Below are 17,307 nucleotides of genomic sequence, written 5' to 3'. Positions count from 1 at the left end.
GATAATCAATTACGATTTAATCGATACGTAAATTTCAGGGCTCGTAGATTCGTAGGTTCGTAGGTTCGTAGGTTCGTAGGTTCGTAGGTTCGTAGGTTCGTAGGTTCGTAGGTTCGTAGGTTCGTAAGTTCGTAGGTTCGTAGTCTATACGCAATTATTTTTACTTCCCAGCGTACGGGAAAGAGTGTAAGATGAGCTTAGTATTATGTCACACTCAAGAATACTGGGTAAAGTATCTTGTATTAGAAAATACTAAGCTAAGGAGAAAAGAAGAAGGAAAACAAGAGTAGAGAGTTTTCCTATGATTAAATACAAACGGGGCATGCCACGTGACCCGGAGGTGTGAGGCGTCACAATTATATAAATAATAAACTTATACTCTGAATTTAGAAAATTATATTTATAAATAAGGAAGTTATAGAAGTTGAATTTTGTCACTTTTGGTGAGGAAAATGGCCCCCATATTAGGGGTGGCCCAAAAGTAGGGTACTAGACTTAACTATTTCGATGTTGAATGTCGAAATTAGTAATCCAAGTTTCATCAATTACAGAAGCAGATATAGGATATTGATTCCAGGGACTCAGTTACTATATATTCTTAAAAATTCACCTTTCGGTTATAATAAGATAGATGGTGTCGTTTCTCCTGGAAATCGCTAATCCCATATTTTATATATGATTATATGAAACCTTTTAACTTCCACACTGCGAAGAAATTACTAGGTAATAGTAACTTGACAACTACTAAGATTATAGATTGGATATAAAGAGCTTTGGATTTTCTGTTTTGTTCGTGGCAAGACTGTTATATTCTGATCGTTGATAGCTGACAAAACTTGCGATAATTATGAATCTCTAAAACACAACGATTTGCCTTCTTTCCGACTCCCCCAGCAGTAGAGTATCATTCTCGCTAGCATTGACCCTTGAAAAGTCCATACCCATCATACTTTTAATTTCTTGGTTTCTATGATTTTGGTCATTTCAAGATAGCACTAGCACATCTGTCTTAACTAGTGAGCATCGATATCCATCCGCTCTGCTTTCTCTCCAAGCTGCAGACTTTTCTAATCCTCATGTATTTTGCCTTCTACTCGTTGCTAATCTGGGACAGAATTCCTCCATAAGCCCACAACTTTCCTATACTTGTTTCCGCGGTTATTTCTGACCGTTAATCAGCCTCGTGTTTGCTGGGGAATTTGAGCTCAATATTTTAAGAGCTAATTATGGACTTTAGATTGTGATTGAATGTTTAGAAGACTTTCAATCTCCCCAATCTGTTCTTGTTTAGAAGAATATTCAGTGTATATACATATGTATATGTTGTATGCGTACTGAATCTGAGATCACAATACCTGTTAGACTGCAGCTCAAATAGTCGCCAAATCTGAAATAGCGACAGATAACCGACAAAGCACCAAACAAGCACAAAGGTCACCGTATAAAAACAATCCCAGTGACCCCTGTAAAGTTAATCTCTTATCAATTTTATCAATGAGGCCAGCTTGGTATCTTTTTCATCAGATGTAAATCCAATCAATCCATAAGAATTAATTTTTCTATACATTGTCAACACATTTACTTGTTTTGCAACTTATATGCTCTAGAATATATTTCCGTTACATACGCATGGTTTCTCCTAGTTTATACACCCCAATTCTTGTAGAGAAATTATCTAGCTCCTTGTGAGCGCATCTCTGGCGCAAAGATGTGGTTGCCATTTGCTTTGTTGTTTTTGTGTATGCTGCAGTTGGCTGTTTGTGCTGAGGACTTTTACCAAGTATGTATTTCTCTCTGTAGCTTATGAAGTTTTACGGTTGCAGTGGAATGGAGAGTTCAAAGGATCAATGCTAATTCTGTAGCTTCTTGGTATAGACAAACAAGCTTCAGAAAGAGAAATCAAGCGCGCATATAGGCTTTTGAGCAAGAAATACCACCCCGATAAGAATCCGTACGTTTTATCTGCCTCTACCGTCACTGCATCTACTAACCTATAATTTAGAGGTGATGAAACAGCCAAGCAAAAGTTTGTGGAAGTCGCCGAAGCCTACGAAGCTCTGTCAGTTCCAGAAACTCGCAAAATATACGATCAATATGGTCACGAAGGATTGAAACAGAGACAACAAGGAGGCGGCGGAGGACATCATGACCCATTCGATCTCTTCTCACGATTCTTTGGCGGGGGAGGACATTTCGGACAACATGGACAACGAAAAGGACCAGATATGGAAGTACGAGTAGGAATACCCCTCCGCGATTTCTATAATGGACACACCACCGAATTTCAACTCGAGAAACAAATGATCTGTGAGGAATGTGAAGGTTCAGGATCTGCGGATGGTCAAGTCGATACTTGTACTGCATGCAATGGTCACGGAGTCCAAGTAAAGAAACATCAACTCGCGCCAGGAATCTTCCAACAAGTCCAAGTAAAATGCGATCATTGCGATGGAAAAGGAAAAACCATTAAACACAAATGTCCAGTTTGTTCAGGGTCCCGTGTCATCCGCAAAGTACAAACCCATCAACTAGTAATCGAGCGCGGAGCCCCCAAGGGTCAAACGATAAACTACGAAAACGAAGCCGATGAATCTCCCGACTGGGTCGCTGGAGACCTTCACGTCACATTGGTAGAGAAAGAAGCGAATCTCGAAGAGGACAATGAGTTGAAAGTCGATGGAACATTTTTCCGTCGCAAAGGCGATAATTTGCATTGGCGAGAAATCCTCTCATTAAGAGAAGCATGGATGGGATCCTGGACTCGCAATCTCACACATCTGGATGGTCATATCGTACAATTGTCCCGCGAACGTGGTCAAGCAGTTCAACCGGGACATGTTGAACATGTCAAAGGAGAAGGAATGCCAAAATGGCACGAAGATGGCGATAGCGTTTATCACAAAACGGAATTTGGTGATTTGGTTGTCGAGTACACGGTTGTATTACCGGATCAGATGGAGAAGGGAATGGAGAAGGATTTTTGGGCGTTGTGGGAGAAATGGAGGAAGAAGAATGGAGTAGATTTACAGAAGGATAGTGGAAGGCCTGAGACGCCTGGTGCGGCGACGGGGAAGGATGAATTGTGATGGATGGGTGGTTGAGGAAGGGATGTGTGGACTTGGAGTGTTGGAGTTGATGGGTGTTTACTCTATGAATCAATTGTTGGTTGGAAGGCGAGATGTATAGAATAGAATGGAATGGAATGCAAATTTATATTATATGGATATGAATACCATAGAGATACATAAGCGAATTTAATAAGTTTCTTTTTGACAGCATTTCTATGCATTTCTATCACATCACATCACATCATATACAGCCCAACAACCTCACAAAGCACGATATTCAATAGGTAATTAAGCAGCGAACAGGAAAGAAATAAATGAATACATATTTGGTATCTGTAACATGAAATAACATAACATAACATTGAAGAATCAATCCTTTCCATTCACACACACACACATCATATCGTTTCATCCTCGTATCTTCCTCCTTGTATCTTTTCATACACACACATACACACACACAGTCATGAATATCCCCGAGAGAAAGTCCACTCTTCTTAGCCTATCCATCCATCATACAAAAAAGGAAAATGGAAGAGAAGGAGAAGAAAAGGAAGAAATGTAAGGAAAAGAGAATAAAAAGAAAGATAACTAGATTAAATCCTCCCATAAAATTCCTTGGAAATGTAGATCGATCGACCGATCAATCGATAAATGTATATTAAACCTCCCCTCCCCCCTCCTCCCCCCCCTTTTCTCTCTCAAAAGAGATAGATCCTTCATTCCGGAGAAAGAAAAGTTCTAAAGTTGTAAGGTTGTGATAGAGCGAGGGGTAGGCTGGACTAAGCTAGAGACGACGAAAGAACGAAAGGAAAGAAAGACTAGAGAAGAGATATTAGGAATTAAACACGCGTTCGGTACCATTTCTTTCGTTCGGTGGTAGGTTGACCATTGGTTGGTTGTTCGGCGACGGGGACGTTGGGGTCGGTGGCCGTAGTGTGCGTGCGGCGGGAGCGGTGGTGCATGAATGTTCCCTAGAGGCGGGGGGTTGGGATGTTAGGATGTGGTGTGGTGTTCATGGGGGAGATGTGGGAGGACTGGAAGGAAGAGGGGAGGAGGGGAGGGGAGTGTTGTGCGAGGAGGATGAATGTGAAGAGAAGGGATAGGAAGGGATAGGAGTAGATTGGGAAGAAGATGGAAGGAGTAGAACCTACGAGGAGAAAAGAAGCCAGGAAGAAAAGGGAAGCCAAAAATGCAAATGCCACGTCGGCTTTCCATCTCGAGCAGCTGGACCCGCCATATCTACCGAACCAACGAAATGCACTTCCGCAGTGGGAAGGTGCGATGAACTATTCATGCCAGATTAGCTATGTATTCCATTCCTTACGAGAAACGAGAAGGAATATGAAAGGGGGAGAAATGCGAAGAGTAAAAGAATACATACATCAACCAATAATCCAAAAGCAATCATAAACATAACGAACATCAGGAAATCGATAGGCCAATGAATAAAATTCCATGTGTGTGGTAGCAAGAAAAATAAGGAGAAGAATAGACCCAGAGCAGCAGTAACTTCGGTGTAGATGAATCGCTTCCTAGTCCATCCTGATTCACTTCGAGCACGACTCAGATGTGCACTGGTGATACCGAGGACAATAGTACTGAATGCAAGTTGGCCGAGGCGCAAGAGCAAATTGAATATATCATATCCGTGCATTTTGGTTGTGATTTTGAAGTTTTTTTGTTCGTGGTTGTATTTCTAGTGGTAGGATATCTCGAGTTTCGTTCGTATTGTGAAGTTGCTGTGAATAGACGAAAGAAGGGAGAAGAAGTGAGAAAATGATATAATGCTTAAGTTTTATATCTCCGCACACATCACACCACTTGCAAGTGATGAAAAGCAAGCAAACTACGCCGACTCACATCATAACATGCAGCCTACCGAGACGCACTTGCATTCATGCCATGTTTCTTGCCCAATCCCACTTCCACTACCCAGCCAATCCCTTGATATCCGGATTGACTTCTCCGTCAATATTGTGTACGTTCATATCTCCTATTCGTGGATGAGTATGCAAATGAGAAGCAGGCTGTAATTTATGGCACATGCAGAACAGGAATTCAAGGAATTTATGAAGTCATAATAATATTGCAAGTACCGATCCCATCTTGAAGTCCCGGAATTGTATGCAGTACCTGGCATTTCTTCATTTATGGATGTGGGCGTTTTTTAAAAGGTACAGGAAATGAAACGGAACGGCGTCTTTGCTCCGGTTGCTACCCTAAGGAACTGTCCTATTGGAGAATGAACAGGAATATGCGTGACAGCAACACGATGAACGGTGTGTATGTGACGAAGTCTTATTCGTTGTTTAGAGCCATTCAGGAGTAGGAATATCTTCAAGATATGTTGGGAAAACCCAGACTATGACCAGGGACTTTTTAATGAGGAGATTACTTCATATTCTTAAGAAAGATGACATGTGGTTGGTGACAGAATAAAATGTGAGCCAGCCAAGCATTCGATGTAGGGAATAAATTGTATATCAACCTTGTCGATATCCCATATCCAACCATCAAATCATCAATCAAGACTTTCTACGCCTAGAAATCAAAGAAGTATATATCTGGTAGACAAGTTCATTTCGTCCATCGTATACGGGGGTAAGAGTTTGCTGTAAAGCCTGTCAAAATTCGTTTGAAAGGAGACGAACGACGAACTTGAAATGCTGTTGGCAAGTTGGCAACATTGCATAAAATTGTGGTTGGGTTTTGGTCCAGTTGAATGAGTGTTTGTAGAGTGGCTGCATTTGTGGCTGATGGTTACCAAGAATTATTATTGTGTAACGGTGCATGGGCTGATTGATGGCTGGATAATAAGTATATATTCCTGGAATATTTGGTCACAAATTACCAGCTTTTGATGAGCTTCGTGTGAATATTTGTGGTGCCGTTGATGTCCTTGTTCTGCGATTGCGATTGAAGAGGTGGAAGGGGTTGAATTAGTGGTTGAGCCTCTTCAATTGATATTGGCGACAGGCAATGGTCAGACTCTCGACCCATTATCTTCAAGGCCAAGATAGCTTGGTGAGTTGAATATATCTAGTTATAAGTCCAACAGATCTACAAATACCCAGATTTAATAGTGGTCAACCTCCACTCGTTCACCGTCCTCGCTTCTGATTAATCAACCAATTGCAGCAAATCACATCACCTGGAATCTTTGAGCCATGCCAATTTCAAATAAAGGTCTTGTCTCTACTGTTTATATCTCAGTATGGCAATGAGCGTCGCAGAAGTTCCCAAAATACATTTCCAGTTTCCGAAGATTCGGAAATTGCTCCTACCGGAAAAAATCAACTAACTCCTGCATCGTGTGCGGAATTCCCAGGATCCTTTGCTCCAGACTTGAGGAGAGATAAAAGAGAAGTGGTGAAACATGATTCATTCCGTGATCGATTTTATTTTTTCTTAACGGACGGCTGGAGTGATATGACGATCTGGAAAAAGTGCTGTACGTTCCCTCTCATGAACTCTTCCTTGGCCCTACCACTTAAGCATCTTTCTCTAGTTCATAGAATTTGTTGGAACAACTTGCATTTGTTATTTATCTGCCTTTATCAGTATCTCCTTCCGAAATTCTGATACTGGACAAGTTGCGGCATATGTTGGCGTTACTAGTATCTTTCTCTTGACACTATTCACATGTGCTCTTGCTCCGGGTTCCGATGGCCATCTGAATCCGATCATTACTTTTGCAACGGTAATCACTGGGCTCACCGGGTTCTCGAGAGGAGTGCTATATATGATAGGACAAACTACCGAAGCCGCACTTGCTGGTGATCTGGTCAGAGGAAGCTTAGGAGTGCGGAGAACATTAATGTAAGTGCACTTCCTTTAGTTATTGAGAGAGGGGAGCACCAGTGGTTGCACAGATTTGTACAAACATCGAATGGTAGCCAATTGTATACTGGCGTTCCTCGTTGAATCATTCAATGCAGGCGAGACAACGACACTATGATGCGAATGAGATCGGTAAGTCGATAAAGCGATTGTTGAATGCTCGGAATCCACTAGTAGACAAATAAAAGGTAGTATTGATGGAGGCGATGTCTCCTTAAGACGACAACCATGAGTGTAGGGCAGGCTTATTTGATCGAGTCGGTGTTGTCACGTATTATGCTGTAAGTCTCGCGCCCATCGCATCTCGTTTTGACCTAACTAGATAGTATTTTATCGTTTGGCACTGCTCTTGATCCTCGGCAAGCGCAGCTTTTTGGCCCAGGTCTTGGCCCATCCATGGTAGGCTGTACATTAGGCCTTGGATCATTTTCCAGTATCAATCTTGCACCGGGATATCCAGGAGCGGGCTTGAATCCAGCCAGATATTTTTCGTGCGCAGTTTCCAGGGGTAACTTTGCTTGTGAGTTCGAATATCATCCCGCAAAGATGTTCCATTGCTAATAATAAATCTAGATCAGTGGATTTGGTGGTTTGGCCCTGTAACCGGAGCTATAATCCAAAGCTCTGTGTACCATTTTGTTCCGCCATATCATACGAAGAGTAAATAGGAAGCCATCCAGTGTGATGTAAGTAATTTACGGATACCATCAACTGCACAGCATGATCAGCGTAAGGAAATAGGGCTAGCCAAGACAAAGTGATCTTTCAAGTTGGAGTGTGTATGATCATGAAGTTGTATTATCAGGCTAAGATGGGATGACAAGCAGAGAAAGCTTTGTGTGCTCCACGTGTATTAAATTGAATAGTGGCAATTGCACATAAAATTGAACTTTCCAAACTCAAGACCAGTTTGCCCGTTCAAGTGACAAAGGAACATGGCTCTTGAGAACATAATATACTTGATGACGACTATATATACCTAGGAGTCCATATGGCCTGTCGATTTTCAGGAAACGGAGAACAATATTAAACCATAAATAAAAGATATTTGAAAAGTCGGAAGATCAAATTTGAGTAGTATATTTCGTATTTCCAAATTCTCAAAAAGTATTAATAAACTTATCAAGATTGAAGTTGGATTGATGATGAATAATGATAAGTGACTTGAAGGAAGAGCCACTAATCCTCCACTAATACCGAAATATACTTAGTCCATGCTCAAAACTACTACCACATTTATCGGCCAATCAAATCACCCACGATACCAATACGGCGACCATCCGAGAACTAAAATCAATCAACATCATAGACAAATATATCCTCAATTAGCCATTCGCCATTGCGCCACATCACCGCGAACAATGGCTTCCAAGATAACTCCTTTCGTTTTTCGATCCGCATTCAGACCAGCAAGAATAGCTTCACGATCACAATATCGGTCATTTGTTGCCAGCAGTAGATTATCCAGCGATACTCTCAACGTTGTATGTCTTCTAAATGAAGCTCCGATTATGCCGTATTGCAAGTACTGATATTCAATCTTACAGCATCGTGATACACCCGAAAATAATGCCTCTATTCCTTTCAAATTCACACCTCAAAATGAGAAGCTTGTCGAAGAAATCCTCAAACGTTATCCTCCACAATACAAAAAGGCTGCCGTTATGCCAATCCTCGATCTCGGACAACGTCAACATGGTTTCACTAGTTTGAGTGTTATGAATGAGGTTGCTAGATTATTGGAGATGCCTCCTATGAGAGTTTATGAAGTGGCTACCTTTTATACTATGTATAACAGGAATCCAGTGGGCAAATATCATCTCCAAGTTTGTACTACGGTATGTTTTCTCCATTTAGGTTGAGAGGTGGAGTTGGTCTTGGAGATATAAGAACTGATGAATTCTTCGACATAGACTCCATGTCAGTTAGGTGGATGTGGAAGTGATGCGATTGTTAAAACGATTGAGCAACATCTCGGTATCAAGCCTGGTCATACTACGAAGGATGGACTATTCACCTTTGTTGAAGTCGAATGTTTGGGTGCTTGTGTGAACGCACCAATGGTTCAAATCAACGATGATTTTTATGAAGATTTGACACCCGAGTCAACCGTCACATTACTTAAGGCTCTCCAGGCTAGCGCCTCGGATATCGCCGGTACGGAAGGTGGAAAAGGTGCCATTACTGGCGACGATAAGAATGTCAAGTCAGGTGCGGAAGTAGGAGAGGATTCTGGAAAAGTTTATAATAAGGGAGGTGTTAAGGTACCAAGTCCGGGACCAATGAGTGGAAGGAAAACTTGTGAGAACCTTAATGGTTTGACAAATTTGACAAGTGAGCCATGGAGTAAGGAGGTTTTCAAGCCTGAATGGCAATAAGTTATTACATTTTGTATGTGTTGTCTGGGTTGAAAATAGAGGATACAGGTTCAGATGAGGATTCGTATGTATATATCCTTGTATCATCAAATTTTTGCATTGTTTGATATTCTTTGATGACTAGTGGTGATTCTGACAAAGTTTGAATTTTTTCTATGCTTATTCATTACATTGGCTATATAACCAAGCAAGCGAGAAGTAATGGCAGAAGTGACAGTAAGTGAAGGAAGAAAAGAACGACGAAGAGAATGATATGGATAGCAAAAAACAGAAAATACTCATCTAAACTCCTACAAACTCGCTACATCCGAGATTACTTGAGAATGTAGGATGCGATAGAATAATTTGAGTGTCACTGGTATACCTCTCAAAGTAAGATCTTAGCAAAAAAAAAAGGTAGAATCAGACGATTGGATCGAACTAGATAACTAAATTCAAGTCAAGTCAAATGATTAATATAATATAACATAATATATTTCCATCATTCCTCGCATTATTTACTTTCCCTGCCTTTCCCCCCCAATATTCGGAATTTAGATACAGGTACTTAGTAGGTAGGTATTTATTTATCTTTACTTATAATTCCTACCCTCCTTCAAATTCCCCAGTTCGTTGGTTTAAGTTGAGAGATAATTTTAATATCAATATCACTCTCCCTCTCTCTCTTGTTTCATATTTATGCTTTTTCCCATGGTTCCTAACATGCTTTTTTCTTTTAGTTGGTTTATTTCTGTGTTTGGTCAAAGCTTTTCCGCTTCTGTTTGTGTCTCGATATTTTTTTTTTTTTCTTCTTTTTTCTTGGGTTGTAGAATTGGGGAGAGTAAAAATTTGAGGGTAGTTTGTTATTATTATATTGGTAGGTAAGGTGGTCTAGTATTTTTCATAGTATTTCCATTCTTGTTAGTTTGTTGATTGGGTAGGGAATTGTAAGATTACTTTCTGATTTTAGTTCAGCAAAGGATGGGCAAGGAGTTATAGAATGGTAAGACTTATAATAGATAGCGGAAACGAGAGAACGGTATAGCGATTCAGGTGGATATTAGTAGTTGGTTGTGAAGGGATTGATAAGTCTTTTGGGTGGATTTATACTTGAGTAGGTTTTAAATCTTCAATCTTAAGTTGGAATATGAAATATAAGATTTAAGAGGAACAGGTATTCATGGAGTGAAGTGAAGTGAATCGAAGTGAAGATTGATTTGAGTACAACTAAGTTCAATGACGAGAAGGTAAGAAGGATAGGTCATGAATTATATTTATACATTGGGGTTCATGTTGGTGCGAAAGTGAGTACAAAATTACCGGTCTATCTCTAGCGTGTAGTACTTCTCACGCACTGCTTGAGCTACGTATTGGACATGCCCTGAAGTTCTATGCATGTGCTATAAGAGCTCTTAAGTAGAAAATCTGGATTTGATTTTGTGGATTGATAAAATGATATAATGGCAACATGACACGTCTGTTGCTAGGTCTGGGAGGGTAGGATGGGGGGAAGATATTTAGCAAAACAGTTATTCTGAGAACATGGGGGGAAGCAATTGATTATTCACTAATTTGACCCTAAGTGCAGAAACAGAAGTTGAGATGATAGACATGATTTGATAGTTCTATTCGAAGAAACGGTAGATGATCAGCCTGGCATGGAATTTGGAAAGACCTTTCATCAATAAGAACTCTGCCTGGTGAAGCTATTATTCTGGAAATTCATAGACTGTTCTGGTGGTCTGATATGTAAAATGCTCGGGTGCCGAGATAAAGCAGAAAGCTGAGAGAGAACGTAAGGTGGTGGTGTATGTGCCAAATTTTTTTTTTTTATAAAAGTCACCCTACGTTGCCAGATTACTAAATCCGTGAAGCTCTTGTACGCGGTATTATGCACCATTCCCGCGAGCCATACTTGACGTCCCCGGAGCATTAGCTGATATTTCAAGATAACCCCGCGTGGCGAACTAACGGATATATCTCCCGGACATTCAGAAAACCAGATAGGTGAAGAATATTTTTATAATCGTTCGATTCCTTGCAGATAGAATTTCCACTAATGGTTATCTAGGAATGGATATCGGATGTAATCAGCAGATAGAGCCACGGGTGTCCAATACTACTAGCACCTGGGTCGTTTGCTCGACGATGTGGAGCACTGCAGTTCAAGGAATTGTGAAAATAGATGAGTTTGTGATGGGGAAGTTTCAGAGCTTCGGAGTCCTTCGGAGTCCTTCGTCTCAGACAGAATTTGAGACTGATAGCGACAAGAAACTTGCAATATAGGGAGATAGGGAGTTTTATAAGAGGTGAAATTCAAAGATCCTTCGGTATCTCAACGAGAAACCTTGAAAAAGTTTTGTGCAGACACTCGTCCTTGACTCAAGATATGTGGTGGCAGTGACATATTCAGGAAGTACAATCCCGACCTCTTCAAACATATCCTAGATATCATCACTAAATGACATCCAAGTTCAAAGTCAAATATCAATCTAGTGAGTCATGTTTAAGGTATACGGATTTAGAAAACGGATATAGGAACGAAACAGTAATGTCGTTGTAGAAGTGGGTGTGTTTATGAAGGTGGACGTATCAAATGGAGTCTAGATAAGTCCATTTACCAATCAACAACCCACTAACCTGACCAATATCCATCCATCCATCATGCTTTCCCACCTAGGTTGCTCATGTAGTTGACAACATTTCCGAAATCTATAAAAGCTGCGTTTCCCACTTATTAGCCATTTCTTCACATTTTCTCTCGTTTTCTCTTTTTACCCCACCTTCCCATTCTCCATTTTTCATTCTTCATCTTCACAATGAATACCAAAGAATATATCAAAGATGTTCTTCAACACCTTTGGTTCCCCATTGAATTCATGATAGTTTCCTTTACCTTTTTACCCGGCACTATTATTTCTCTTCTTGCCTCAGCCAACATTACTACTCTGAGTTCTGTGGATAGAATCAAAGATGCATGGTTTGCACGATTCTGGGCCGTTTACGGACCGCGAGTTAGGGAAAGTGCGAGTGAAAATGCAGAGCCTATGATCAAGGCAGCGAGAGGTATCGTGCTGGATATTGGACCTGGTAGTGGCGAGGTAGGAATTTTTGATTTTTTTGATGTTTGATGAGAAGATGTGAGGGGCTTTAATATGATTTGAAAGTGACTGATTTCAAATAGTGGTTACATGTCTTTGATAAATCTAAAGTTACAAAGATTTATGGTGTAGAGCCAAATCGTGATCATTATGATGGGTTGAGAAGGAGAATTAAAGAGGCCGGTCTTACCGATATCTATGAGATTGTGGAATGTGGTGTTGAAGGATTGACCAAATGGGGAATTGAGGATGAAAGTGTTGATTCAGTTGTCACGATTTTGTGTTTATGTAGTGTTGGACAACCTGAGGAAATGATCAAAGATTTGTATAAAAAGTTGAGAAAGGGAGGTATTTGGGCGCTTTATGAACATGTGGTTAAGGAACAGGAAGGTTGGCCTTCGAAGTATCAGTGTAAGTGGAAATATATGAAAATGGTGAAATGAAACTAATGTACGTATACTTAGCTTTAGTCAATCTGGCTTGGCCTCATTTCCTGGGTGGATGTTCACTTAGAAGGGATACTGGGAAATCTTTGAGAGAAGTAGGAAAGTGGAGTAAGGTTGATTTGAAGTATCCTGCCACTGAGCCTTCATACGCTATCGTTCCTCATATTATGGGAACATTAGAGAAGTGATAATGATGCTTCCAGATATACTTGACGGGAAAGTTTCTCATCAGGAGTCGAAGCCACGGGTATCGTCTCTTGAGGAATATGAATGGATGTCGAATGAATAATGGACAGCCACATGCCATCTTGACAGGAGCACTGGTGCTTATGAGAAAGTTGTGTTATCGTGCAGCAAAGAGAGAAATTGCGAAGCTTGTATCGAGTGAAGGTTTGAGTTAAGAGTATCGATTGGTGAATTTGTTATTTGAAATCTTTTTGTTGCATGTCTGAGGTCTTCCAAGACCCCTTTTTACATGTCACATAACACCTCTTGAAAGGCAGCGGGACAAATAAATATTTCATACATAGATTGAGAAGAAGCAAAACTATTAGAATATTCGGCAAGACTAAGAATATAGAATGTCGCTGTTGAGTTATTCGATTTTCAACACAAAGTTGGTGATTTAGACGTTCATATTAGAGTTTGATACTGATAGCTAGAAGGTTTGTTGCATATCTATATTAGCGATTTGAGACCACATTTTGGATATCTCATATCAATTTTTTGGAGCAATCTACATGTTTATGAGTTTTGCACATCCATTGAAGAGAAGCACGTCTTGAATCACATGTAAAAAACAAAAAATATTAATGGCGACTCAATTTACAATGTAATATTTAAAAGGCACCATTTTGCGCTTCTTCAAGATGAGGGGTTGAAAGATAACTTTAGCCTCAGGCAAGAACAAATTTTTCGTGCGAATCTAAAGCTCTCATCCCAAAACTTCTTCATCATTCACAACCTTTCAACAAGTAGATTTACATTTTGTCAAAATTTTACGACAATAATACCAGATGCCTCTGCTTTTACTTATTCATCGAACATTACATCCATATTATAGACCTTAATGGCCAATCACAATGGCTCTGCTTCAATAGCAGATGCCCCACCTCAAGATCCATATTCAATACCTATGAGTATTAATGTCGCAGACATTGTTGAAGAGGACGAGGATGAATATGAGTATGAATACTCTAGTACAGAAAAAGAGGTACACTTTGGAAGAAATCTTCTCTACGATCAATCTAACGTCTGTAGATATTTTATGTAACTCTCGATCTTACTACTCCAAATGTTCCTGTCAAAAGAAAGTTGGCGCAAACACATCCTCGTCGCAATGCGAAGAAATGGTTAAATCCTGGTCTTGGTAAACATCGAAGACATCTTGGTGACTCGACTACTATCGTAGTTGATAAGGAAAAGCCTGCGAAGGCTAAAGGAAAAGCGAAGAGCAAGAGCGCGAAGAAATCACCCAATGTTGAAGAAGATGATGATGATGATGAACCGGCAGAAGGCGAAGAAGTGGAAGAACCTTTGGAAGATGGAAAGACACAACCGGTATCTATATCAAAACCGGTCGAAGTCGCAAAGAAATCAACGGGAGAACAATACTCGAATTTTATCGCGGATACCAAGCGTGGAGGAGAAGCCCCGGAGACACTCAAACCCGAAGTACAAATATTAGATCTGCATGAAGATAATCCAGTCGTATCCTATGAGGGAAATATCTACCAATGTCGATGGGAGGAGAATATGGGAACAGAATTACTTTTCACGGCACACGATCCCAATAGTAAATTACCTATTTTACAATCCGTTTCCAATGAGGTCGATTTACTAGCTGCAAGCTCGGCACGCATAACATCTGTCAACACAAAAGTCGAAGATAAAGATCCTACGGGAGGTCCTGGTGGGAAACGTCGCAATTATTTCTGGAGATCGGGTAATATACGTGAACTTAAAATACCAGTCGGTGTGGCAGCTTCTGACCAGAGGAAAAATCAAGCATTCTTCTTACAATCCTTGATTCAAATTAAGGAATCTAGACGGGAGAGAGATCATGTTACTGTAATGGCGCGAAGGAGAAATACAAATCGACAATGGAGAGCAATTATGAAGCAAAAACAAGCAGCCGAAGTAGCACAGATACGAAAAGCTATGGCAACGGGTAAAATGAGTCGAGCAGATGGACAGCAAAGATTAGATCAAATGGCTAAGGATAATGAGATCTTAGCTGCGGAAGATAAATTAAGAGGTATTGGACCTGATGGAAGAAAGATAAGACATGGTGGAAGGAAGAAGACTGTGAACGCAGATAAACAGATTGTGAGAAGACCTCCTGGTGGACTTACAAATTATTTAATGAATAATGCTGCTCCAGAGGACGAAGATGGAATGGATACAGGTCTTGATGGTGTCGCTGATATGGCTCCACTGTCATATTCTGTTGCAGAAGATGAAGATATGGAAGCGGGAGATTATGGTATGGATGATGCAGGGATGAATGATGGGGTAGAATACGAATATGGAGAAGATGGAGAAATGAATTATGAGGATGATGCTGGTTTTGAGGATTATGAGATTGAGTAGTAAGGGTTGTACTCGAGTAGTGCTTCGGAATTCATTTGAAGGGATGAATTGAATTTAGTCGTCTGGGTTGAACCACCTATTAGCTAAACATGAAAAGGACTTCTCATCCCAACAACAGATTTGTTCTGTGGTCATCATATTTCGTTTAACATCTATATCTCGATCTTTCACATTTCTTTTCCATGATACATATTCCACTGTTCTTTCATCCCTTCGACCCCAAATCTCTAGGCTAAATAAGCAATTTTCATACTCTCATCCTCACTCTCATCGTAGACTAGACTAGACTAGACCAGACATCATACCGCATCATACCCACCTATCCTATCAATTCTATCCTATCAACTCTATCCCATCCAACAACCTCACTAAAACCTGTGGCGGCTATGCAGTCGGTGGCTTACCAGTACTCTAGAAATAATAATAAACCCCACCCAGATCTGGTTTTGATCCCTGTTGTTCCGATTGCTGATTATGCTGTGCTGTGCTGTGACGTCAGTTAGATCTTGAGTTGATTGTGTATACAGCTCTATAGTATATAAATAAGAAGAGAGGAGAAGAAGAAGAGAAAAGAGGATTAATTATTTTATTTATTCATTCATCCATCTATATATCTATCGATATTAAACTCTATCTAAAGAAATATATTACCACTTCCAAATATACTATCAAATACAAACGCAAAAACAAAAACAAAAACAAAAATGCCTATCAATGATAAATCAGGTGTTTCGGGTGGTGTTACTTGGGTTACTAGTACTGTTGGGTATGTTATATATGTACTTTTTTTATGAAGTTTTATTTTGTTTTGTTTTGTTTCTTCATCTAGTATCTTTCCTGCCTGTTCATCCTCCCTTCTTCATCTTTCCTACTGGCACTTGACGTACTCATGATTTCGATTTTCAACATCATACAAAACAAAATAAAGCAAAAACTAACAACCCAACAGCAACGGCGTCTCAGGCCTCACAAATACAGTAGGTGGTGTAGTCGGAGCTGTAGGACGTGGTTTGGGAGAGACGGTTAATGGGGTTACGGGGAATGCTGGTTTGTTTCTTCCTTTTTTCTATTATTTCTCTTCCTCATCCTTTTTGAGAAAAGCAATAGAGATGATTGAGCAAATCAAATACATATTGACGAATTCGAAATAGGTAAACCGGTAGGAGATGGGATTAAAGATGTAGGAGAGGGGATAGAGGGTGGTGCGGCGAGGGTAGCGAAGGGGGTTAAGAATGCGGGAGAGGGTCAGCATGGGCCGCTGAGATAGGGGTTTTTTCTTGGGGGAAGGGGAGGGGATGTGGTGGGTGATAGGTGATGGGGAGGAAAGGAAAGGAAATAAGGAGAATGAGTGGGTATGAGATGGATGATTAGGGAGGGATTGGAGGGTTTGTTATGATATGATACCATGATTTTTCATTGAAGAGGTATATATAAGGAAATACACGAGATATACATATAGCAGAGAAGACAGGAAGGGAAATATTGCGCTCATTCTATATCGATACTCTCCGATACATTGTGAATAACTTAAACCACCAATACTATGATTTCGCCTCTGAGCTAACTACTTATCTAGCTAGTATTTTAACTCATCACCATTAAGTCCAGATAAATATAAAACTTAATTTTAAAAATTCCCCCTCCCACTCTATAAACCTTCGGTCGTTACGACAGGTAACAATTAGGTCACGGGATTAGTAATAACACGTGATGCGAGGACTCGAAGAGCTCGAAGGCTTGGCCTCTCGAGCCCTTCGATCGAGGAGAGCGAAAGGATCGAAGCTCGATCCCCTCGCTCCCTTCGAGCCACGAAGCATGAAGGACTATATAATCAAGATGGATTTCCTTTGTATAGAGCTTCGTGCTCATGATCAATCATTTAGTATACTCTACTATTAGT

General features: G+C 40.3%; 7 protein-coding genes across 7 annotated transcripts; 6 read left to right on the top strand and 1 right to left on the bottom strand.

Annotated features, from left to right (window-relative positions):
• Window positions 1–1,708: 1,708 nt before the first annotated feature.
• Window positions 1,709–3,086, top strand: SS1G_04892 (hypothetical protein; the record flags this gene model as incomplete). Its single annotated transcript, XM_001593415.1, has 3 exons — window positions 1,709–1,780; window positions 1,863–1,951; window positions 2,003–3,086. The coding sequence occupies 3 exons, from the start codon at window positions 1,709–1,711 to the stop codon at window positions 3,084–3,086; spliced, it is 1,245 nt and encodes a 414-aa protein (XP_001593465.1).
• Window positions 3,087–3,910: 824 nt separating this feature from the next.
• Window positions 3,911–4,725, bottom strand: SS1G_04891 (hypothetical protein; the record flags this gene model as incomplete). The annotated part of the gene is made up of 3 exons (XM_001593414.1): window positions 3,911–4,042; window positions 4,223–4,357; window positions 4,453–4,725. 3 exons carry the CDS (start codon window positions 4,723–4,725, stop codon window positions 3,911–3,913), a joined length of 540 nt encoding a protein of 179 aa, XP_001593464.1.
• A 1,325-nt stretch (window positions 4,726–6,050) lies between these two features.
• Window positions 6,051–7,143, top strand: SS1G_04890 (predicted protein; the record flags this gene model as incomplete). Its single annotated transcript, XM_001593413.1, has 5 exons — window positions 6,051–6,095; window positions 6,285–6,517; window positions 6,633–6,855; window positions 6,968–7,043; window positions 7,100–7,143. The coding sequence occupies 5 exons, from the start codon at window positions 6,051–6,053 to the stop codon at window positions 7,141–7,143; spliced, it is 621 nt and encodes a 206-aa protein (XP_001593463.1).
• Window positions 7,144–8,272: 1,129 nt separating this feature from the next.
• Window positions 8,273–9,289, top strand: SS1G_04889 (hypothetical protein; the record flags this gene model as incomplete). The annotated part of the gene is made up of 3 exons (XM_001593412.1): window positions 8,273–8,395; window positions 8,459–8,749; window positions 8,825–9,289. The coding sequence occupies 3 exons, from the start codon at window positions 8,273–8,275 to the stop codon at window positions 9,287–9,289; spliced, it is 879 nt and encodes a 292-aa protein (XP_001593462.1).
• A 2,798-nt stretch (window positions 9,290–12,087) lies between these two features.
• Window positions 12,088–13,003, top strand: SS1G_04888 (hypothetical protein; the record flags this gene model as incomplete). The annotated part of the gene is made up of 3 exons (XM_001593411.1): window positions 12,088–12,369; window positions 12,453–12,780; window positions 12,834–13,003. The coding sequence occupies 3 exons, from the start codon at window positions 12,088–12,090 to the stop codon at window positions 13,001–13,003; spliced, it is 780 nt and encodes a 259-aa protein (XP_001593461.1).
• An 881-nt stretch (window positions 13,004–13,884) lies between these two features.
• On the top strand, window positions 13,885–15,407 carry SS1G_04887 (hypothetical protein; the record flags this gene model as incomplete). Its single annotated transcript, XM_001593410.1, has 2 exons — window positions 13,885–14,028; window positions 14,076–15,407. 2 exons carry the CDS (start codon window positions 13,885–13,887, stop codon window positions 15,405–15,407), a joined length of 1,476 nt encoding a protein of 491 aa, XP_001593460.1.
• A 704-nt stretch (window positions 15,408–16,111) lies between these two features.
• On the top strand, window positions 16,112–16,674 carry SS1G_04886 (predicted protein; the record flags this gene model as incomplete). The annotated part of the gene is made up of 3 exons (XM_001593409.1): window positions 16,112–16,173; window positions 16,357–16,454; window positions 16,559–16,674. The coding sequence occupies 3 exons, from the start codon at window positions 16,112–16,114 to the stop codon at window positions 16,672–16,674; spliced, it is 276 nt and encodes a 91-aa protein (XP_001593459.1).
• Between the last annotated feature and the right edge of the window lie 633 nt (window positions 16,675–17,307).

The sequence above is a fragment of the Sclerotinia sclerotiorum genome, genomic scaffold (genome assembly GCF_000146945.2).
Source record: "Sclerotinia sclerotiorum 1980 UF-70 scaffold_6 genomic scaffold, whole genome shotgun sequence".
Taxonomy (NCBI): domain Eukaryota; kingdom Fungi; phylum Ascomycota; class Leotiomycetes; order Helotiales; family Sclerotiniaceae; genus Sclerotinia; species Sclerotinia sclerotiorum.
Note: the sequence above shows the minus strand (reverse complement) of the source record. Positions and strands in the feature narration are given on the sequence as shown.